Source organism: Dreissena polymorpha, chromosome 15, assembly GCF_020536995.1.
Source record: "Dreissena polymorpha isolate Duluth1 chromosome 15, UMN_Dpol_1.0, whole genome shotgun sequence".
NCBI lineage: Eukaryota > Metazoa > Mollusca > Bivalvia > Myida > Dreissenidae > Dreissena > Dreissena polymorpha.
The window spans coordinates 39,683,662-39,707,019 of NC_068369.1; the positions used below are offsets into that span (position 1 = coordinate 39,683,662).

General features: G+C 40.3%; 1 protein-coding gene across 1 annotated transcript; it reads left to right on the plus strand.

The window, feature by feature from the left end:
• The first annotated feature begins 1,735 nt into the window (after positions 1-1,735).
• On the plus strand, positions 1,736-22,901 carry LOC127859701 (amiloride-sensitive sodium channel subunit gamma-like). The gene is given in 14 exon segments (XM_052397208.1): positions 1,736-1,748; positions 3,914-4,127; positions 4,456-4,655; positions 5,477-5,516; positions 8,922-9,182; positions 9,815-9,908; positions 10,064-10,080; positions 10,334-10,353; positions 16,791-16,954; positions 17,174-17,319; positions 17,574-17,639; positions 22,286-22,331; positions 22,333-22,365; positions 22,659-22,901. Coding segments are annotated over 14 exon segments (1,431 nt in total). The 3' UTR covers positions 22,776-22,901.
• The last annotated feature ends 457 nt before the right edge of the window (positions 22,902-23,358 follow it).

Sequence of the window (23,358 nt, forward strand, 5' to 3'; positions counted from 1 at the left end):
CACAGACGTGCGTGGTTCAGTGTGACTACTTGATGGCCCACAGACGTGCGTGGTTCAGTTGACTACTTGATGGCCCAGAGATGTGCGTGGTTCAGTGTGACTACTTGATGGCCCACAGACCTGCGTGGTTCAGTGTTACTACTTGATGGTCCACAGACCTGCGTGGTTCAGTGTGACTACTTGATGGCCCACAGACCAGCGTGGTTCAGTGGACTACTTGATGGCCCACAGAAGTGCGTGGTTCAGTGTGACTACTTGATGGCCCACAGACCTGCCTTGTTCAGTGTGACTACTTGATGGCCCACAAACGTGCGTGGTTCAGTGTGACTACTTGATGGCCCACAGACGTGCGTGGTTCAGTGTGACTACTTGATGGCCCACAGACGTGCGTGGTTCAGTGTGACTACTTGATGGCCCAAAAACGTGCGTGGTTCAGTGTGACTACTTGATGGCCCACAGACGTGCGTGGTTCAGTGTGACTACTTGATGGCCCACAGACCTGCGTGGTTCAGTGTGACTACTTGATGCCCCACAGACCTGCGTGGTTCAGTGTGACTACTTGATGGCCCACAGACGTGCGTGGTTCAGTGTGACTACTTGATGGCCCACAAACGTGCGTGGTTCAGTGGACTACTTGATGGCCCACAGACGTGCGTGGTTCAGTGGACTACTTGATGGCCCACAGACCTGCGTGGTTCAGTGTGACTACTTGATGGCCCACAGACGTGCGTTGTTCAGTGTGACTACTTGATGGCCCACAGACCTGCGTGGTTCAGTGTGACTACTTGATGGTCCACAGACCTGCGTGGTTCAGTGTGACTACTTGATGGCCCACAGACCTGCGTGGTTCAGTGTGACTACTTGATGGCCCACAGACGTGCGTGGTTCAGTGGACTACTTGATAGCCCACAAACGTGCGTGGTTCAGTGTGACTACTTGATGGCCCACAGACATGCGTGGTTCAGTGTGACTACTTGATGGCCTATAGACGTGCGTGGTTCAGTGTGACTACTTGATGGTCCACAAACGTGCGTGGTTCAGTGTGACTACTTGATGGCCCACAGACGTGCGTGGTTCAGTGTGACTACTTGATGGCCCACAGACCTGCGTGGTTCAGTGTGACTACTTGATGGCCCACAGACCTGCGTGGTTCAGTGTGACTACTTGATGGCCCACAGACGTGCGTGGTTCAGTGGACTACTTGATAGACCACAGACCTGCGTGGTTCAGTGTGACTACTTGATGGCCCACAAAAGTGCGTGGTTCAGTAGACTACTTGAAGGCCCACAGACGTGCGTGGTTCAGTGTGACTACTTGATGGCCCACAGACCTGCGTGGTTCAGTGTGACTACTTGATAGCCCACAGACCTGCGTTGTTCAGTGTGACTACTTGATGGCCCACAGACCTGCGTGGTTCAGTGTGACTACTTGATGGCCCACAAACGTACGTGGTTCAGTGTGACTACTTGATGGCCCACAGACCTGCGTGGTTCAGTGTGACTACTTGATGGCCCACAAACGTGCGTGGTTAAGTGTGACTACTTGATGGCCCACAGACCTGCGTGGTTCAGTGTGACTACTTGATGGCCCACAGACGTGCGTGGTTCAGTGTGACTACTTGATGGCCCACAGACGTGCGTGGTTCAGTGTGACTACTTGATGGTCCACAGACGTGCGTGGTTCAGTGTGACTACTTGATGGCCCACATACCTGCGTGGTTCAGTGTGACTTCTTGATGGCCCACAAACGTACGTGGTTCAGTGTGACTACTTGATGGCCCACAGACCTGCGTGGTTCAGTGTGACTACTTGATGGCCCACAGACCTGCGTGGTTCAGTGTGACTACTAGTAGTAGTAGTCGTAGTAGTAGTAGTAGTAATAGTAGTGGTAGTAGTAGAAGTAGTTGTTGTTGTAGTAGAAGTAGTAGTAGTAGAAGTGGAAGAAGTAGTAGTAGTGGTAGTAGTAGCAGTAGTAGTAGTAGTAGTAGTAGTAGTAGTAGTAGTAGTAGTAGTAGTAGAAGTAGTAGTAGTAGTAGTAGTAGTAGTAGTAGTAGTAGTAGTAGTAGCAGTAGTAGTAGTAGTAGTAGTAGTAGTAATAGTAGTGTTAGAAGTAGAAGTAGTTGTTGTTGTAGTAGTAGTAGTAGTAGTAGTAGTAGTAGTAATATAGTGGTAGTAGTAGAAGTAGTTTTTGTTTTGTAGTAGTAGAAATAGTAGTGTTAGAAGTAGAAGTAGTTGTAGTAGTAGAAGTAGTAGTAGTAGTAGTAGTAGTAATAGTAGTGGTAGTAGTAGAATTAGTTGTTGTTGTAGTAGAAGTATTAGTAGTAGAAGTGGACGAAGTAGTAGTAGTGGTAGTAGTAGCAGTAGTAGTAGTGGTAGTAGTAGAATTAGATGTTGTTGTATTAGAAGTAGTAGTAGTAGAAGTGGAAGAAGTAGTAGTAGTAGTGGTAGTAGTAGTAGTAGTAGTAGTAGTAGTAGTAGTAGTAGTAGTAGTAGTAGTAGTAGTAGTAGTAGTAGTAGTAGTAGTAGTAGTAGTAGAAGTAGTTGTTGTTGTAGTAGAAGTATTAGTAGTAGAAGTGGACGAAGTAGTAGTAGTAGTAGTAGTTGTTGTTGTTGTTGTTGTTGTTGCAGTTGTAGAAGTAGTAGTAGTAGTAGTAGTAGTAGTAGTAGTAGTAGTAGTAGTAATAGTAGTGTTAGAAGTAGAAGGAGTGTTTGTTGTTGTAGTAGTAGTAGTAGTAGTAGTAGTAGTAGTAGTAGTAGTAGTAGTAGTAGTAGTAGTAGTAGTAGTAGTAGTAGTAGTAGTAGTAGTAGTAGTAGTAGTAGTTGAAAAAATGGCGTCATTTCACAGTAAAACATTGAATTATATCAATATTTTTCACTGTTATTTTTCACTGTTTAAAACAGTGAAACATCACTTTTAATTCACTGATATTTCTCTATATACCACCGGAAAGCATAAAATAAAAGTCAACAGATAGATACCTGTAATACATTTTATTTGTGAATCATTGTATTTCAATTCCAAGGAAAGCAAAAAAGACACTACATACGTGTTGTTGTTTAACTGTAATCAATATTGCCTTCATAGCGTATAAATGACAAATGATTACTCAGTCAGCATAGCAATAATTATGAAATACAATACTGTGATTATTTACGTTTTAATAATTTATTGCACTGGTGAAAAATTTGTGTAATTTTGAAGTAAATATTTTCAAAACGACATTTGCATTCACGAGCTTGTTTCCTATACATATAAACATAACCTTAAAGATGAAATAACTCCAAAACATTATCAGTTCTTACAGGCATTTGTCAGACACTCTAAGCTTTAATTACAATATCACTTTGTGAACATGAACTTGCTTTGTATAATTTCTATTATACCATTTTATGTTACCATGAATTTCATTATCTTTTAACAATTCAAAAGAATTCAACCATTTCAGCATAACAAATTATTTTAATATTACATACTTATTTCTGAGGTATTTTATGTGCAGTTGTAGTTATTAAATTATAAAATAAAATAAAAAACTATTAAATATATTAACATATTAATATCTATTAAAATGTATCTATGTAAATGTTGAAATTTTCTGTTTGTCAAGTATTTGTTTTAAGGTGATTCTGTAAAAGTAGTAATTATTCTTCATGTTTTCTCTACAATCACCTGCCTAAACTCCTGGTAAATGGAGCTGAACATTAAAAATACATTGGGGTACCATTTTAGTGAAATCAATATATTTGATAAACAAAGTTGAGGATGCGATTAACATGAACAAATATGACAACCATATAAACATGCACAAATATTACAACCATAACACCATGCACAAATAGAACATCTACGAATATGATCAGGCAGTAGTACCTATATAACGGTTCCCACACGTGCACTCTGTTGTTCCGGACAGATGATGCGGCGGGCAAGATTGCTGCCAGACGATGGATGGGGAAGTCAGCGAGCCAGATCTACAGCGAGTTCTGCGAGGAAACGAGCTTCACGGCGCTCAACAAGATTCACAAGGCAGACTTCCGCCTAAAGCGCGTCAAATGGGCCGTCACGTGCGTGTTCATGACCGCCATGCTCGCCGTGCAGATCACGTGGCTCTTCCAGAAATACTTCCGGTAAGAGCAACTCGCTCAGATATGAGACTCGCTTTAGAAAAACGGTGCGTATTTCTTGTCCGCACAGGCTAATCAGATACGACGTTTTCCGCCTAAACTTGATTTTCGCAAAGAAGGTACTTTCTTAAAATGAAAAGTACAACAAAGCGGGGAAAGTGTCGTCCCTGATTAGCATGTGCAAACTGCAATTACTTTATTATCACCCCATTAAAATTTTAAACTTTTTATATAAATGCTAACTTTATTAACAGCTCATAGACGTAAAAATTAAGCTGAAGATACATAACACTAAAAAATTGCTGTCCATGTCACTGTGTGTCGCTGGCAGGTGGCCAGTGGAGCTGTCAATAGAGGTGAAGGCGGTTCCGGTTCTGCTGTTCCCGAGCGTCACCATCTGCAACATCAACCCGCTGAAGAAGGAAAACATGAGGTCGGGTCAATTCCAAGAAAAGAGCGCGGTGTTAACACTAGGCAAAGACGACATGATTTACGACGACTATTCGGACGATCTCATGAACGAAATGACAGGTAAGGCATTTAATTACATGCTCTTTTACGACTATAAGTACGACCCTGTGGACGAAATGGCAGTTAGACAGACATGTTATATGACGACTAAAATTGGACGACCTCATAGGCGAACAACTGACAAGTAAGGCGATTTGCTCTTTGGTGACTACAAGAACGACAATATTGACGAAATGGCAGTAAGTACGACACGTTCTATGACGACTTTAAAACGATTTTATGAAAGAAATTGCAAGTAAGACCGTATGCTCTATGACGACTACATAAACGATCGTATGGACGAAATGGCAGTAGGGACGACATGCTCTATGACGACAACAGGGACGATCGATAGACAAACTGTCAGGTATGGGTAGGGACGATCGATAGACAAACTGTCAGGTATGGGTATAAACTGTCAGGTATGGGTATAAACTGTCAGGTATGGGTATAAACTGTCAGGTATGGGTATAAACTGTCAGGTATGGGTATAAACTGTCAGGTATGGGTATAAACTGTCAGGTATGGGTATAAACTGTCAGGTATGGGTATAAACTGTCAGGTATGGGTATAAACTGTCAGGTATGGGTATAAACTGTCAGGTATGGGTATAAACTGTCAGGTATGGGTATAAACTGTCAGGTATGGGTACAAACTGTCAGGTATGGGTATAAACTGTCAGGTATGGGTATAAACTGTCAGGTATGGGTATAAACTGTCAGGTATGGGTATAAACTGTCAGGTATGGGTACAAACTGTCAGGTATGGGTACAAACTGTCAGGTATGGGTATAAACTGTCAGGTATGGGTATAAACTGTCAGGTATGGGTATAAACTGTCAGGTATGGGTACAAACTGTCAGGCATGGGTACAAACTGTCAGGTATGGGTATAAACTGTCAGGTATGGGTACAAACTGTCAGGTATGGGTATAAACTGTCAGGTATGGGTACAAACTGTCAGGTATGGGTACAAACTGTCAGGTATGGGTACAAACTGTCAGGTATGGGTATAAACTGTCAGGTATGGGTATAAAACTGTCAGGTATGGGTATAAACTGTCAGGTATGGGTATAAACTGTCAGGTATGGGTATAAACTGTCAGGTATGGGTACAAACTGTCAGGTATGGGTATAAACTGTCAGGTATGGGTATAAACTGTCAGGTATGGGTACAAACTGTCAGGTATGGGTATAAACTGTCAGGTATGGGTATAAACTGTCAGGTATGGGTATAAACTGTCAGGTATGGGTATAAACTGTCAGGTATGGGTACAAACTGTCAGGTATGGGTACAAACTGTCAGGTATGGGTATAAACTGTCAGGTATGGGTATAAACTGTCAGGTATGGGTATAAACTGTCAGGTATGGGTACAAACTGTCAGGTATGGGTATAAACTGTCAGGTATGGGTACAAACTGTCAGGTATGGGTATAAACTGTCAGGTATGGGTACAAACTGTCAGGTATGGGTACAAACTGTCAGGTATGGGTACAAACTGTCAGGTATGGGTATAAAACTGTCAGGTATGGGTACAAACTGTCAGGTATGGGTACAAACTGTCAGGTATGGGTATAAACTGTCAGGTATGGGTATAAACTGTCAGGTATGGGTATAAACTGTCAGGTATGGGTAACAAACTGTCAGGTATGGGTACAAACTGTCAGGTATGGGTATAAACTGTCAGGTATGGGTATAAACTGTCAGGTATGGGTATAAACTGTCAGGTATGGGTATAAAACTGTCAGGTATGGGTATAAACTGTCAGGTATGGGTATAAACTGTCAGGTATGGGTACAAACTGTCAGGTATGGGTAGGGACTGTCAGGTATGGGTATAAACTGTCAGGTATGGGTATAAACTGTCAGGTATGGGTATAAACTGTCAGGTATGGGTATAAACTGTCAGGTATGGGTATAAACTGTCAGGTATGGGTACAAACTGTCAGGTATGGGTAGGGACTGTCAGGTATGGGTATAAACTGTCAGGTATGGGTATAAACTGTCAGGTATGGGTACAAACTGTCAGGTATGGGTATAAACTGTCAGGTATGGGTATAAACTGTCAGGTATGGGTACAAACTGTCAGGTATGGGTATAAACTGTCAGGTATGGGTATAAACTGTCAGGTATGGGTATAAACTGTCAGGTATGGGTATAAACTGTCAGGTATGGGTATAAACTGTCAGGTATGGGTATAAACTGTCAGGTATGGGTATAAACTGTCAGGTATGGGTAATAAACTGTCAGGTATGGTATAAACTGTCAGGTATGGGTATAAACTGTCAGGTATGGGTATAAACTGTCAGGTATGGGTATAAACTGTCAGGTATGGGTATAAACTGTCAGGTATGGGTATAAACTGTCAGGTATGGGTGTAAACTGTCAGGTATGGGTGTAAACTGTCAGGTATGGGTATAAACTGTCAGGTATGGGTATAAACTGTCAGGTATGGGTATAAACTGTCAGGTATGGGTATAAACTGTCAGGTATGGGTACTAAACTGTCAGGTATGGGTACAAACTGTCAGGTATGGGTATAAACTGTCAGGTATGGGTATAAACTGTCAGGTATGGGTATAAACTGTCAGGTATGGGTATAAACTGTCAGGTATGGGTATAAACTGTCAGGTATGGGTATAAACTGTCAGGTATGGGTATAAACTGTCAGGTATGGGTATTAACTGTCAGGTATGGGTATAAACTGTCAGGTATGGGTATAAACTGTCAGGTATGGGTATAAACTGTCAGGTATGGGTATAAACTGTCAGGTATGGGTATAAACTGTCAGGTATGGGTGTAAACTGTCAGGTATGGGTGTAAACTGTCAGGTATGGGTGTAAACTGTCAGGTATGGGTATAAACTGTCAGGTATGGGTATAAACTGTCAGGCATGGGTATAAACTGTCAGGTATGGGTATAAACTGTCAGGTATGGGTATAAACTGTCAGGTATGGGTACAAACTGTCAGGTATGGGTACAAACTGTCAGGTATGGGTATAAACTGTCAGGTATGGGTATAAACTGTCAGGTATGGGTACAAACTGTCAGGTATGGGTATAAACTGTCAGGTATGGGTATAAACTGTCAGGTATGGGTACAGGTATGGGTGGGTATTCGAGAGAATTGTAGATGTGTCCACTTATCCCGATTTCATTGATTTTTAAAAGTGGCAAGCCTTACGTGGTTGATATACAAATTACTCCATTGGTTAAGTGTGTGGTGTTTTTGGTTGAAAACGGTATATAGATTGCGACACATAACCAGTCCAATCAATGGTGGCAAATCAATTCCGTGCTTATATTTCAGCGACATAAACTAGTACCTGGTTGCATCATATTATTAGGTCAGAAATGCGGATGATCAGTACTCGTGTTTGGTGGTGTCCATTATTCTGCGTTATTCCCCCCCCCCTGAAAAATCACAATGGATTATCAATCCCATTTGACCATCATTATACCTCGAACTAATATAGTTTTCTGACGTATTATCGCTTGGAGATTTAAAAAAGGTATCATGAATTGTGCACAATCGTCACTTAAATATATCATGCGGCGTATTTCTGATGGAAGGATCTGATAACCAATATTGATTCAATCAGGAATAGTATTTGATATATAAATGAAGCGAAAACTCATTAAAACGCCTTATTTGTTGGTCATATCAACCCTTCTCATTTTTTTCAAAGCAATCAGCATCGTTTTATATATTCAATTAAACGTATCGAGAACAATTAGATGCTGTTCAATAGCTATGACGAAATATAAATACTGTCGTGACCACTTCGTATAAAGTCGCTCGATATTGCCATGTCACCTGGGTGAGATATATTACCCAGAGACGTTCATTTATTAATGGAACTTTGATGTGAGGAATCACGCGTTTTTTTTAGTTGAGTATGGTAAATTAAACTGTAAACACACCGCGTCCTATATAACAACGTTCGCGGAGTTGCAATGTTAGCTATGTCAAAGGCTGAATTATAAACGTCAAATCATCCCTGACAGTTTTATTGTCCCAACTAGTGTTTACATTTACAATGGTTCCCGGCTCACAAGCGTGGCATTGGTTCCTATAGTTATATTTTAACCAGCAAAGGGAATGTGCAATATGGGTTTATAATTGTATATAGAAATAACTGTCCTACATTTTAGGAAATTCGTGACTGTGCTTCAAGTCTCTTCCATTTTCGTTGTTTCTTCAAGAACCACAAAATGTGTTCTTGCTTTATCTTGGTTTACCATAATAAATCATTGTGTTTTTGTATACTCAGCGTTCTTCTTTTCTACAGCAAATTCACTTTTGGTAACTACAGCGATAACGACATATCGTCGCTGATGAAGAAAAACGACATTAACAAGTGCAACGTGCTGCGCAATAACACGGAAATATCGGAGGCTTTTTACCACTCCATAGACGACAGTCGCGTGGCCATCCTTGCGTACTCGGACGTGGCGGCCAAAATGAGCGGCGCAGAGCTGCGGACGTACGGACACCAGAGCGAGGACATGATCATCTCGTGCACCTGGCAGGGCATGGCCTGCTCGCCGGAGTAAGTCACATGGCAGGGCATGGCCTGCTCGCCGGAGTAAGTCACATGGGAGGGCATGGCCTGCTCGCCAGAGTAAGTCACATGGTAAGACATGGCCTGCCCGCCGGAGTAAGTCACATGGAAGGGCATGGCCTGCTCGCCGGAGTAAGTCACATGGCAGGGCATGGTCTGCTCGCCGGAGTAAGTCACATGGCAGGACATGGCCTGCTCGCCGGAGTAAGTCAATGGCAGGACATGGCCTGCTCGCCGGAGTAAGTCACCTGGCAGGACATGGCCTGCTCGCCGGAGTAAGTCACATGGAAGGATGTGACCTGCTCGCCGTAGTAAGTCACATGACAGGACATTGCCTGCTCGCCGGAGTAAGTCGCTGTGCGCCGCATAGAAACGATTCGGGGAAAGAGGCCGACTGTCAAATAAATGCATGTTTCCGACCCGCCCCCTCAATCTATTTGTATTTTACAATGTTTCATAGAGTCATATTCTGTACAAAATGGGCTTAGTTCGAAATGCTTATGCCCGTAGATCACCCATGTGCATTCAATAAAAAATATAATGCTAGCTCGCAATGTTTTGTATTTAGACCTATTTCAAATAATCACATTAACCCAATTAACCCAATAATTCCGTTTCAGCAACTTCACCTTCGTTCGCAACAACAAGCATGGAAACTGCTACACCTTCAATGCTTTCGACAACGGTCAAGATCTACTGACAACGAACTCACGGGTGCGTGTTTGTCCTAGAGCATTTACCATAGTGAGTTTATTAGCATTGCGGGACCTCTCATGGGTGCATGCTAGTGAATGTTGAACATATTGTACTAGTAGCGCGAACCTCTCATGGGTGCATACTAGTGAATGTTGAACACTTTGTACAAGTAGTGCGGGACCTCTCATGGGTGCGTGCTAGTGAATGTTGAACATATTGTTATAGTAGTGCGGGACCTCTTATGGGTGCGTGCTAGTGAATGTTGAACACTTTGATCTAATAGAGCGGGACCTCTCATGGGTGCATACTAGTGAATGTTGAACACTTTGATCTAATAGAGCGGGACCTCTCATGGGTGCATGCTGGTGAATGTTGAACATAGTGTAATAGTAGTGCGAGACCTCATGGGTGCATGCTAGTGAATGTTGAACACTTTGTACTAGTAGTGCGGGACCTCTCATGGGTGCATACTAGTGAATGTTGAACATATTGTAATAAAAGTGCGGGAACTCTCATGGGTGCATGCTAGTGAATGTTGAACAAATTTTTATAGTAGTGCGGGACCCCTCATGGGTGCATGCTAGTGAATGTTGAACACTTTGCACTAGTAGTGCGGGACCTCTCATGGGTGCATGCTAGTGATTGTTGAACATATTGTAATAGTAGTGCGGGACCTCTCATGGGTGCATGCTAGTGAATGTTGAACATATTGTAATAGTAGTGCGGGACCTCTCATGGGTGCATACTAGTGAATGTTGAACATATTGTAATAGTAGTGCGAGGCCTCTCATGGGTGCATGCTCGTGAATGTTAAACATATTGTAATAGTAGAGCGGGACCTATCATTGGTGCCTGCTAGTGAATGTTGAACACTTTGTTCTAGTAGTGCGGGACCTCTCATGGGTGCATGCTAGTGAATGTTGAACATATTGTAATAGTAGTGCGAGACCTCTTATGGGTGCATGCTAGTGAATGTTGAACATATTGTAATAGTAGTGCGAGACCTCTTATGGGTGCATGCTAGTGAATGTTGAACATATTGTAATAGTAGTGCGAGACCTCTTATGGGTGCATACTAGTGAATGTTGAACACTTTGTACTAGTAGTGCGGGACCTCTCATGGGTGCATGCTAGTGAATGTTGAACATATTGTAATAGTAGTGCGAGACCTCTTATGGGTGCATGCTAGTGAATGTTGAACATATTGTAATAGTAGTGCGGGACCTCTCATGGGTGCATACTAGTGAATGTTGAACATATTGTAATAGAAGTGCGAGACCTCTCATGGGTGCATGCTAGTGAATGTTGAACACTTTGTACTAGTAGTGCGGGACCTCTCATGGGTGCATACTAGTGAATGTTGAACATATTGTAATAGTAGTGCGAGACCTCTCATGGGTGCATGCTAGTGAATGTTGAACACTTTGTACTAGTAGTGCGGGACCTCTCATGGGTGCATGCTAGTGAATGTTGAACATATTGTAAAAGTAGTGCGAGACCTCTCATGGGTGCATGCTAGTAAATGTTGAACATATTGTAATAGTGGTGCAGGACCTCTCATGGGTGTATACTAGTGAATGTTGAACATATTGTACTAGTAGTGCGAGACCTCTTATGGGTGCGTGCTAGTGAATGTTGAACATATTGTAATAGTAGTGCGGGACCTCTCATGGGTGCGTGATAGTGAATGTTGAACATATTGTAATAGTAGTGCGGGACCTCTCATGGGTGAATGCAAGTGAATGTTGAACACTTTGTACTAGTTGTGCGGGACCTCTCATGGGTACATGCTAGTGAATGTTGACCACTTTGTACTAGTAGTGCGGGACCTCTCATGGGTGCATGCTAGTGAATGTTGAACATATTGTAATAGTAGTGCGGGACCTCTCATGGGTGCATGCTAGTGAATGTTGAACATATTGTAATAGTAGTGCGGGACCTCTTATGGGTGCATACTAGTGAATGTTGAACATATTATAATAGTAGTGCGAGACCTCTCATGGGTGCATGCTCGTGAATGTTGAACATATTGTAATAGTAGTGCGGGACCTATCATGGGTGCCTGCTAGTGAATGTTGAACACTTTGTTCTAGTAGTGCGGGACCTCTCATGGGTGCATGCTAGTGAATGTTGAACATATTGTAATAGTAGCGCGAGACCTCTTATGGGTGCATACTAGTGAATGTTGAACATATTGTAATAGAAGTGCGAGACCTCTCATGGGTGCATGGTAGTGAATGTTGAACACTTTGTACTAGTAGTGCGGGACCTCTAATGGGTGCATGCTAGTGAATGTTGAACATATTGAAATAGTAGTGCGAGACCTCCCATGGGTGCATGCTAGTAAATGTTGAACATATTGTAATAGTAGTGCAGGACCTCTCATGGGTACATGCTAGTGAATGTTGAACAATTTGTACCAGTAGTGCGAGACCTCTCATAGGTGCATGCTAGTGAATGTTGAACATATTGTAATGGTAGTGCGAGACCTCTTATGGGTGCGTGCTAGTGAATGTTGAACATATTGTAATAGTAGTGCGTTACCTCTCATGGGTGCATGCTAGTAAATGTTGAACATATTGTAATAGTAGTGCGAGACCTCTCATGGGTGCATGCTAGTAAATGTTGAACATATTGTAATAGAAGAGCGGGACCTCTCATGGGTGCATGCTAGTGAATGTTGAACACTTTGTACTAGTTGTGCGGGACATCTCATGGGTACATGCTAGTGAATGTTGACCACTTTGTACTAGTAGTGCGGGACCTCTCATGGGTGCATGCTAGTGAATGTTGAACACTTTGTACTAGTTGTGCGGGACCTCTCATGGGTACATGCTAGTGAATGTTGACCACTTTGTACTAGTAGTGCGGGACCTCTCATGGGTGCATGCTAGTGAATGTTGAACATATTGTAATAGTAGTGCGAGACCTCTCATGGGTGCATGCTAGTGAATGTTGAACATATTGTAATAATAGTGCGGGACCTCTCACGGGTGCATGCTAGTCAATGTTGAACATATTGTTATAGTAGTGCGAGACCTCTCATGGGTGCGTGCTAGTGAATGTTGAACAAATTGTTATAGTAGTGCGGGGCCTCTCATGGGTGCATGCATGTGAATGTTAAACATATTGTAATAGTTGTGCGAGACCTCTCATGGGTGCATGCTAGTCAATGTTAAACATATTGTAATAGAAGTGCGGGACCTCTCATGGGTGCATACTAGTGAATGTTGAACATTGTTATAGAAGTGCGAGACCTCTCATGGGTGCGTGCTAGTGAATGTTGAACATATTGTACTAGTAGTGCGAGACCTCTCATGGGTGCATACTAGTGAATGTTGAACATATTGTTATAGTAGTGCGGGACCTCATGGGTGCACGCTAGTGAATGTTGAAACATTGTTATAGAAGTGCGGGACCTCTCATGGGTGAACGCTAGTGAATGTTGAACATATTGTTATAGTAGTGCGGGACCTCTCATGGGTGCATGCTAGTGAATGTTGAACATATTGTAATAGTAGTGCGTGACCTTTCATGGGTGCATGCTAGTGAATGTTGAACATATTGTTATAGTAGTGCGGGACCCCTCATGGGTGCACGCTAGTGAATGTTGAACATATTGTTATAGTAGTGCGGAACCTCTCATGGGTGCATGCTAGTGAATGTTAAACATATTGTAAAAGTAGTGCGTAACCTCTCATGGGTGCGTGCTAGTGAATGTTGAATATATTGTAATAGTAGTGCAAGACCTCTCATGGGTGCATACTAGTGAATTTTGAACATATTGTAATAGAAGTGCGGACATCTCATGGGTGCGTGCTAGTGAATGTTGAATATATTGTGCTAGTAGTGCGAGACCTCTCATGGGTGCGTGCTAGTGAATGTTGAACATATTGTTCTAGTAGTGCGGGACCTCTCATGGGTGCATGCTAGTGAATGTTGAACATATTGTAATAGTAGTGCGGGACCTCTCATGGGTGCATACTAGTGAATGTTGAAAATATTGTAATAGTAGTGCGAGACCTCTCATGGGTGCATGCTAGTGAATGTTGAACATATTGTTATAGTAGTGCGGGACCTCTCATGGGTGCGTGCTAGTGAATGTTGAACATATTGTAATAGTATTGCGGGACCTCGAATGGGTGCGTGGTAGTGAATGCTGAACATATTGTAATAGTAGTGCGGGACCTCTCATGCGTGCATGCTAGTGAAAGTTAACATATTGTAATAATAGTGCGGGACCTCTCATGGGTGCATGCTAGTGAATGTTGAACATATTGTAGTAGTAGTGCGGGACCTCTCATGGGTGCATGCTAGTGAATGTTGAACATATTGTAATAGTAGTGCGAGACGTCTCATGGATGCGTGCTAGTGAATGTCGAACATATTGTAATAGTAGTGCGGGACCTCTCATGGGTGCATGCTTGTCAATGTTTAACATATTGTAATAGTTGTGCGAGACCTCTCATGGGTGCATGCTAGTCAATGTTGAACATATTGTAATAGTAGTGCGGGACCTCTCATGGGTGCATGCTAGTGAATGTTGAACATATTGTTATAGTAGTGCGGGACCCCTCATGGGTGCACGCTAGTGAATGTTGAACATATTGTTATAGTTGTGCGGGACCTCTCATGGGTGCATACTAGTGAATGTTGAACATAGTGTAATAGACGTGCGGGACCTCTCATGGGTGCACGCTAGTGAATGTTGAACATATTGTTATAGTAGTGCGGGACCTCTCATGGGTGCTTGCTAGTGAATGTTAAACATATTGTAAAAGTAGTGCGTGACCTCTCATGGGTGCGTGCTAGTGAATGTTGAACACTTTGATCTAGTAGTGCGGGACCTCTCATGGGTGCATGCTAGTGAATGTTGAACATATTGTAATAGTAGTGCGTGACCTCTTATGGGTGCGTGCTAGTGAATGTTGAACATATTGTACTAGTAGTGCGAGACCTCTTATGAGTGCATACTAGTGAATGTTGAACATATTGTTATAGTAGTGCGGGACCTCATGGGTGCACGCTAGTGAATGTTGAAACATTGTTATAGAAGTGCGGGACCTCTCATGGGTGAACGCTAGTGAATGTTGAACATATTGTTATAGTAGTGCGAGACCTCTTATGAGTGCGTGCTTGAGCTAAAACATTTTCCATGGTGGTGTTGTTCGGGGACTCTCATAGGTTGTTTAAGAAAATTTACTGTCATAATTGTAGCATAAGTGCGGGGGCTTTTCATGGGCGTTTGCTTTTACTTTTCTTGCTGAAATGTAGCATTATTTGCACCGTAAAAGCAAGCTTAGAGATATGAATTTTGTATTTTACTGCGTTCAATATGTTTCTGTTTTTAACGACTGGAAAAGCGAGATACTTTATGTGTATCGTTAATATCCTACTCTGCGTATTTTACGAAGCATTTAAAAGATGGTCGATATTTCATGATGAATTTATATCCGTAACGTTCCGAACGACAGAATGAAAACATTATTTCTATGTAATATGTAAATGTTCCAATTTGAAAAAATATATCACTGTTTAAGTTGGTTTCATCGTAAGATGTGATACGTTATTTATGGCACAATACGTGGCTGTGGTGTTCCGGAGTATTAAACCGCACTCATTTATTGTGTGACATTGAATTTAGCTCGCCTTGAGGGTTCGTGGAATACAACATCGCACAATCATTTCGTGGAATGCAAGATAACACAATCGCCGGACTACCACAGTGATGAACATTTTTGTCCCCTACCGGTTTCACCGGAGGGGACTTATGGTTTGCGCTCGGTGTGTCCGTCAGTCCGTCAGTCTGTCACACTTTTCTGGATCCTGCGATAACTTTAAAAGTTCTTCATATTTTTTCATGAAACTTGAAACATGGATAAATTACAATATGGAGATTATGCACGTCATTTTATTTTGTTCCTACGTCAAGAATTCTGATTGCTAAGGCAACAAATAGACTAGAAATACTGCTGAAAATGGTGGATCCTGCACACTTTTCTGGATCCTGCGATAACTTTAAATGTTCTTCATATTTTATCATGAAACTTGAAACATGGATAGATGGCAATATGAACATTATGCACGTCATTTTATTTTCTTCCTACGTCAAAAATTCTGGTTGCTATGACAACAAATATATACAAAAAATTCTGATAATGTGGAGCCGGTAGGGGACATATATTGCTTGACAATAGTCTTGTAATGTCTATTTTTAGATTCATCCATGTACTAATGCGAGTAAATGCGAAAATAGCAAGACCAAAAACACAGTTATCGCACGCGATGCATACACTGTCGCATACGCTACATACACAACCGCACACGCTACATACAAAGTCACACACGTAACATATACAATCGCACACGTTATAAACACAATCGCTCACGCTGCAAACACAATCGCACACGCTACAAACACAATCGCACGCGCTGCCTTCACAATCGCACGCGCTGCTTCACAATCGCACGCGCTATATACACAATCACAAACGCTACATACACAATCGCACATGCTACATACAAAATCAAAAACGCTACATACACAATCGCACGCGCTACATCCACAATCGCACACGCTATATACACAATCGCACAAGCTACTTACACAATCGAAAACGCTACCTACACAATCGCACGCGCAATATACTCAATAACAAACGCTACAAACACAATCGCACATGCTACATACACAATCACAAACGCTACATACACTATAGCACACGCCACATACACAATCGCACGAGCTACATACACAATCACAAACGCTACTTACACAATCGCAGGCGCTACATTCACAATCACAGGCGCTACATACACAATCACACGCGCTACATACACTATAGCACACGCTACATACACAATGACTACACATGACCATGTGCATGCATGTTGTCTCAGGTCTCACACTAGAGCTGAATATAGAGCAGGACGACTACATTCCTGCCCTGGCCCAGGACGCCGGGGTGAAGATCGTTATCCATGAGCGGGGAACCTACCCCATACCGGAAGACGCGGGACTGTCGCTCCCGCCGGGGATGAAGACATCCATCGGGCTGGACAAGGTAAAACGCTCCGGCCATACATAAATGCAACGCCTGTAGATGCCTTTATTATAAAATGTATAATAAACATAAACAAACACATCTCTAGTACCGTAAGAAAAATGTATATTAAACTGTTTGTTATAACCTCCTAGTTTTAAATAAGTCTGTACCGTTATATCATTGTGAGCTGTTCATAGCTGCACATGTTTAAACAAACCTCAATTCGATCCTCACCAGACCGAGTATAAGCGCCTACCGCCGCCTCACGCTGAATGCGACACGAGCGGCCAAGGCGTGGTGGATCTGTATGCACGTGACTTCGGAACCGCCTACACAAAGGAGACCTGCCTCAAGTCCTGCATGCAGGCCGCCATACAAGACCAGTGCGCATGCGCATCCTCCTTTTTCTACGTACCACCTGGCGAGAAAGTCTGCTCCTTGAGTGGAAACGACTTTAAGATGAATGTACCGAGTCCACCACCCATAGTTTGCTTTTCCGGCATGTCTCTTTTGTCTCACCTGGTAATATGCAATATATTATCATGCGTTCGGTTTTGCTAATTTGCTAAACGAGTAGATACACGTTCATCGGTGTCTTGGGCAATGCATTCTCGTATACATTATGTTTTATTTGCAGCAATGTGCTTCTTCATAGTTACTATGGCAATTGTGGAAAGCTGCAACGGGAGATGCCCGACACCGTGTGAGTAAGTGACATGTAGTTACAGTACAATTAGCTTGAAATGAAACTAATAAATGGCAGGACTTCTGTCGACATTTGCATGTACACGTATCAACGTGAGTATACTTGAAGGCTTGTTCGGGTCGACATGTGCAAGTACACGTATCAACGTGAGTATACTTGAAGGCTTGTTCGTGTCGATATGTGCATGTACACGTATCAACGTGAGTATACCTGCAGGCTTGTTCGTGTGTACATGTGCATGTACACGTATCAACGTGAGTATACTTGACGGCTTGTTTTTGTCGACATGTGCAAGTACAAGTATGAACATGAGTATACTTGAAGGCTTGTTCGTGGCGACATGTGCAAGTACACGTATCAACATGAGTATACTTGAAGGCTTGTTCATGGCGACATGTGCATGTATACGTATCAACGTGAGTATACTTGAAGGCTTTTTCGTGTCCACATGTGCAAGTACACGTATCAACATGAGTATACTTGAAGGCTTGTTCGTGGCGACATGTGCATGTATACGTATCAACGTGAGTATACTTGCAGGTTGTTCGGGTCGACATGTGCAAGTACACGTAACAACGTAAGTATACTTGAAGGCTTGATCGTGTCGACGTGTGCATGTACACGTATCAACGTTAGTATACTTGAAGGCTTGTTCGGGTTGACATTTGCAAGTACACGAATCAACGTGAGTATATTTGAAGGCTCGTTCGTGTCGACATTGTGCAAGTACGCGTATCAACGTGAGTATACGTGAAGGCTTGTTCGTGTCGACATGTGCAAGTACACGTATCAACGTGAGTATACTTGAAGGCTTTGTTCATCTCATATATGTTTTTTGCGGCATGGCGACCAGACTTGCACCGCATTTACGATGCACATATAAGTGTGATGGCTTGTCAGTATAGCACTGATAGACATCCGTATCGAATAGCAAGCCTCTATGTGCCTGTCCGCCCGTCAGCCTCTATGGTCTGTAAAGACATCATCATTACATCATCATAATCATATCATCATTATTATCATAATCATATAATCATTTCATCATCATTTCATCATTATTATCATAATCATATAGTCATTTTATCATCATTTTATCATTATCATCATATAATCATTTCATCATCAGTTCATCATTATCACCATTATCATCATTACATCATCATTACATCATCATAATAATATCATCATGTTTACTATACATTTATGCACTTGAACTACACATGTGGTGTTAAAATGTCAAAAAATGTCGTTGCATTTTGCTTTTTGCCTGTTCCGTTAATAAACCCAATACCATAGATTGAAGACTTAAATACTCGAACAACACATGAACAGTTAAAAGCTGAGAACAACACATTGATTAATGAAAACTGCATAAATCACCGATATTACAGATAATGCATTTGTTTCAAGTTGTAGCATACATCACATCTAAAGATGGCCTGATACAATTAATATTTCTCTTGCATGTCTCTACACATTGAACTATTCACTGCAAATGATCAATGTCAATTATAAAAGAGCAATCGTGTAAAGCTGAAATGCTATGCACCACCGGTTTAGGTCGTTAATGCGCTGCTCGGACCACGGTTCGTTGATCATGTATTTTGATCTTTGGTTATGACAAAAATAAACGTCGAATGTCTGAACTATACTGCGTCCATGATTTTAAATCTATCTTTCATAATTAACTAAAATTATTTCTGGGATATTTCCGCACAATGTTTACAATTTCAATTGATGCGTTTCCACTCTGAAAAGGGTCATTGTGCTTTTGTGCGCATCAGCAGATGACTCACTTGTTGTTTACTGGCCGGTAAACAAAGACAAATCAACGGTTATTTATTAATTGAATACCATCTGACATGTTTGTACTTTTACACAGCGACACAGTGTACTCCCTGGTCACATCCATGTCACAGTGGCCATCGGAAAACTACGAGGTAAACATGCAATAGCGAACCGTATCATAGGTTAAACAGTAATAACAAACCTTCACATATGTTCTACTGCAATAGGTTACATTGGAATAGCAAACCTTCACTAAGGTTACATTGGAATAGCAAACCTTCACATTGCTTACAATGGTATAGCAAACCTTCACTTAGGTTCTCCTGCAAAAGCATTTTTTCTCATAGGTTCTCCTGCAATAGCAAACCTTCACATAGGTTCTACAGGAATAGCGATATATATTATTTTATCTACTTAAATTAAATTGGGTTTTCGTTACATTCAACATGCAAGGTCACCTCAATCAGTTTTACCGGAATAGTTGACTGATATTTATCAAATATTTTAAAATATACATTTATTGTTTAGATTAAACTGTAAATACACTTTGTGTAATAAGTATTACATGAACGCGTATAATCACATTAAATCCGTATCTTTTGCGTGTTTCTTCAGGATTATCTGGATTCCAAGATATCTAAAACGTCGAGCTATTTCATGAACCAAGAAAAACGAACCGACATGTATGAAACCTTATTAGTAATGTTTGATATAAAGTTAAGAACGTAAGACATTAAGGAAAGCTCGCTACATTTGAATGGTAGTTAACTGGTGATGTAATATCTAGCAGGGAAAGTGAGATATCTAGTTAGCGATGCATGGTGTCAAGCTAAATATGTTTTATATCTAGTATATATAGCAGTTAATTATAATAAGCTGTAACGTACGACATTAAGCAAGACAGGAGATATAGCTATGTACAATGTATATAAATATGTATTGTTTTGCAGGTAAACGTCTGTATTACGACGTGTCGTATCTTAATTTATTTAATACTTATGAATAATGATTGAACATTCTAGGGGAAATAAATCTGTTATAAAGCGCTCGTGAATATTTAATTTTCTTTCTAAACTGCAGAAATCAATTAACGGTAAGACCCCTTAGGTAAACAACTAGCCTTATATATTGCATTTATAGTATTAAGATAAAGTATTATCTAGAGCAGAGAAGATATGATAATCATGTAAATTTTTAAACTATTTCGTTCGTTAGGAGTTATGCCTAGCTCAACAAAATATGTATGTCTAAGTGATGTGTGAAGTTTGAGGTGAATGGTATCTAGATATGTGTATATGATAAATAGCTGGAAATGTATGGTATCTAGATATGTGTATATGATAAATAGCTGGAAATGTATGGTATCTAGATATGTGTATATGATAAATAGCTGGAAATGTATGGTATCTAGATATGTGTATATGATAAATAGCTGGAAATGTATGGTATCTAGATATATGAATATGATAAATAGCTGGAAATGTATGGTATCTAGATATGTGTATATGATAAATGGCTAGAGATGTATGGTATCTAGATATATGATACTTACAATTTATGTATGGTATTTAGATATGTGTACATGAAAGTTACTACATATGTGTGGTTTATATTTATATGTACATGATAGTGATTATACATGTGTGGTATTTAGATATGTGTATATGATAAATGGCTGGAGATGTATGATATCTAGATATATGATACTTACTATATATGTGTTGTATTTAGACATATGTACATGAAAGTTACTACATATGTGTGGTATATAGATATGTGTACATGATAGTTACTGTATAATTATGAGTGTGGTATTTAGATATGTGTACATGAAAGTTACTATATGTGTGTGGTATATAGATATGTGAACATGAAAGTTACTATATGTGTAGCATATAGATATGTGTACATGAAAGTTACTTTACCTGTGTGTTATTTAGAGATATGTACATGATACTTACTATATATGTGTGGTATTTAGATATGTGTACATAAAAGTTACTATACATGTGTGGTATATAGATTTGTGTACATGATAGTTACTATATATGTTTGGTATTTAGATATGTGTATATGGTACTAATTATATATGTGTGGTATTTAGATATGTGTACATGAAAGTTATTATATATATGTGGTATTTATATATGTGTACATGACAGTTACTATACATGTGTGGTTTTTAGATATGTGTACATGAAAGTTACTATACATGTGTGGTATTTAGATATATGTACATGAAAGTTACAATATATGTGTGGCATTTAGATATGTGTACATGAAATTAACTATATGTGTGTGGTATTTAGATATGTGTACATTATAGTTACTTTATATGTGTGGTATATAAATACTAAGTATGAGATTGTGATACAGTCATTGCAATAGGTGTGAGGCATTTAGATATGTGTACATGATACATAGCTGTATGTTTATGATATTTAGATATGTGTACATGATACATAGCTGTATGTTTATGATATTTAGATATGTGTATATGATACATAGCTGTATGTTTATGATATTTAGATATGTGTATATGATACATAGCTGTAGATGTATTTTATTTAGATATGTGTATATGATACATAGCTGAACGTTTATGGTATTTAGATATGTGTATATGATATATAGCGGTAGATGTATTATATTTAGATATGTGTATATGATACATAGCTGTATGTGTATGATATTCAGATATGTGTATATGATATATAGCGGTAGATGTATTATATTTAGATATGTGTACATGATACATACCTGTAGATTATGGTATTTAGTTCGGCCAATATGTATAGGGTGCATAATGACTTCACACCAATGCCATCATGCTGAACATTACCCATGTATTATAGCGATACAACCCTGATGAAAGTTGACGTGTTCTACACAAGGTTGATGCTTAAAAAAAGTCGAACAGAAGAAAGCGTACGAAGTAAGTTCGTTAATTTATTTTACATTTTACTTGAAATTTAAATTTCGGTAGAAGTGTTTTCCTTTTCTGTCCATTCACTCTTATATTCTATATTTAAAAAAGTCTGCAATATTTTTATAAGTGCATCAATATTAAATATGTTTTTTGGAAAGGAAACGTTTGTGTGAAATTAACAGTTTAAGAAAGTGCTTTAATCACAATTTAAAATTAGCTTATTTTATGTTAAAAGAAATACGTAATGAACCTGATATCTTAAGTTTCTCATCCAAGTATCTGATATCTGCTTTATTCAGTCTGAGAACCTGATACCTGACATCGGAGGCCAGCTGGACCTGTGGTTGGGCGTCTTTGCAATCACGTTCGGCGAGCTGATTGATCTGTGTGTCTCCCTGGCGAGGGCGGCACTCTAAAAGTGCTGCAACCGGAAGTTGCACGAGATGGAAAAACAGGACGGTGAGTCCGACATAGCCTAGCAGACAGGAAGCGTCGACTGGGAACATGCAAGGATTCATGTGTTTTCGAGACGCATTAACAGATTTATTAGGAACTCGTAATAATTTGAAATATCGCAACTGTTTAAGCTGTTGTGTTTAATTGTATTGCTTCTGATGTTTTTATAATGACATTTAATTATTTTTTGCAAATTCATTTATGGCACCAATCAGAAGTGAGAAAGACTTTAACAGCATCGCAAGTCATACAGGAACCATCGTTCTGTGAAACCTCCTATTTATTTCCAGTATAAATGTTGGATAACTTTCATAGAACCAATAGCTGTTCATGTGTTTAATGTTATCATAATAAAATCAAAAGCAATGACGCTACGTGTAACCAGTGTTCCTAGATTTTAAACACATTGATAGTATTATTAAAACTATAGACTGAAGACTCGCAATTATTTGAAGAACTCGGGCCAAGGTAACCTTGACCATATATCACTAGCATTCAGTTGGACCATGACTTATATCACTAGCATTCAGTTGGACCATTGCA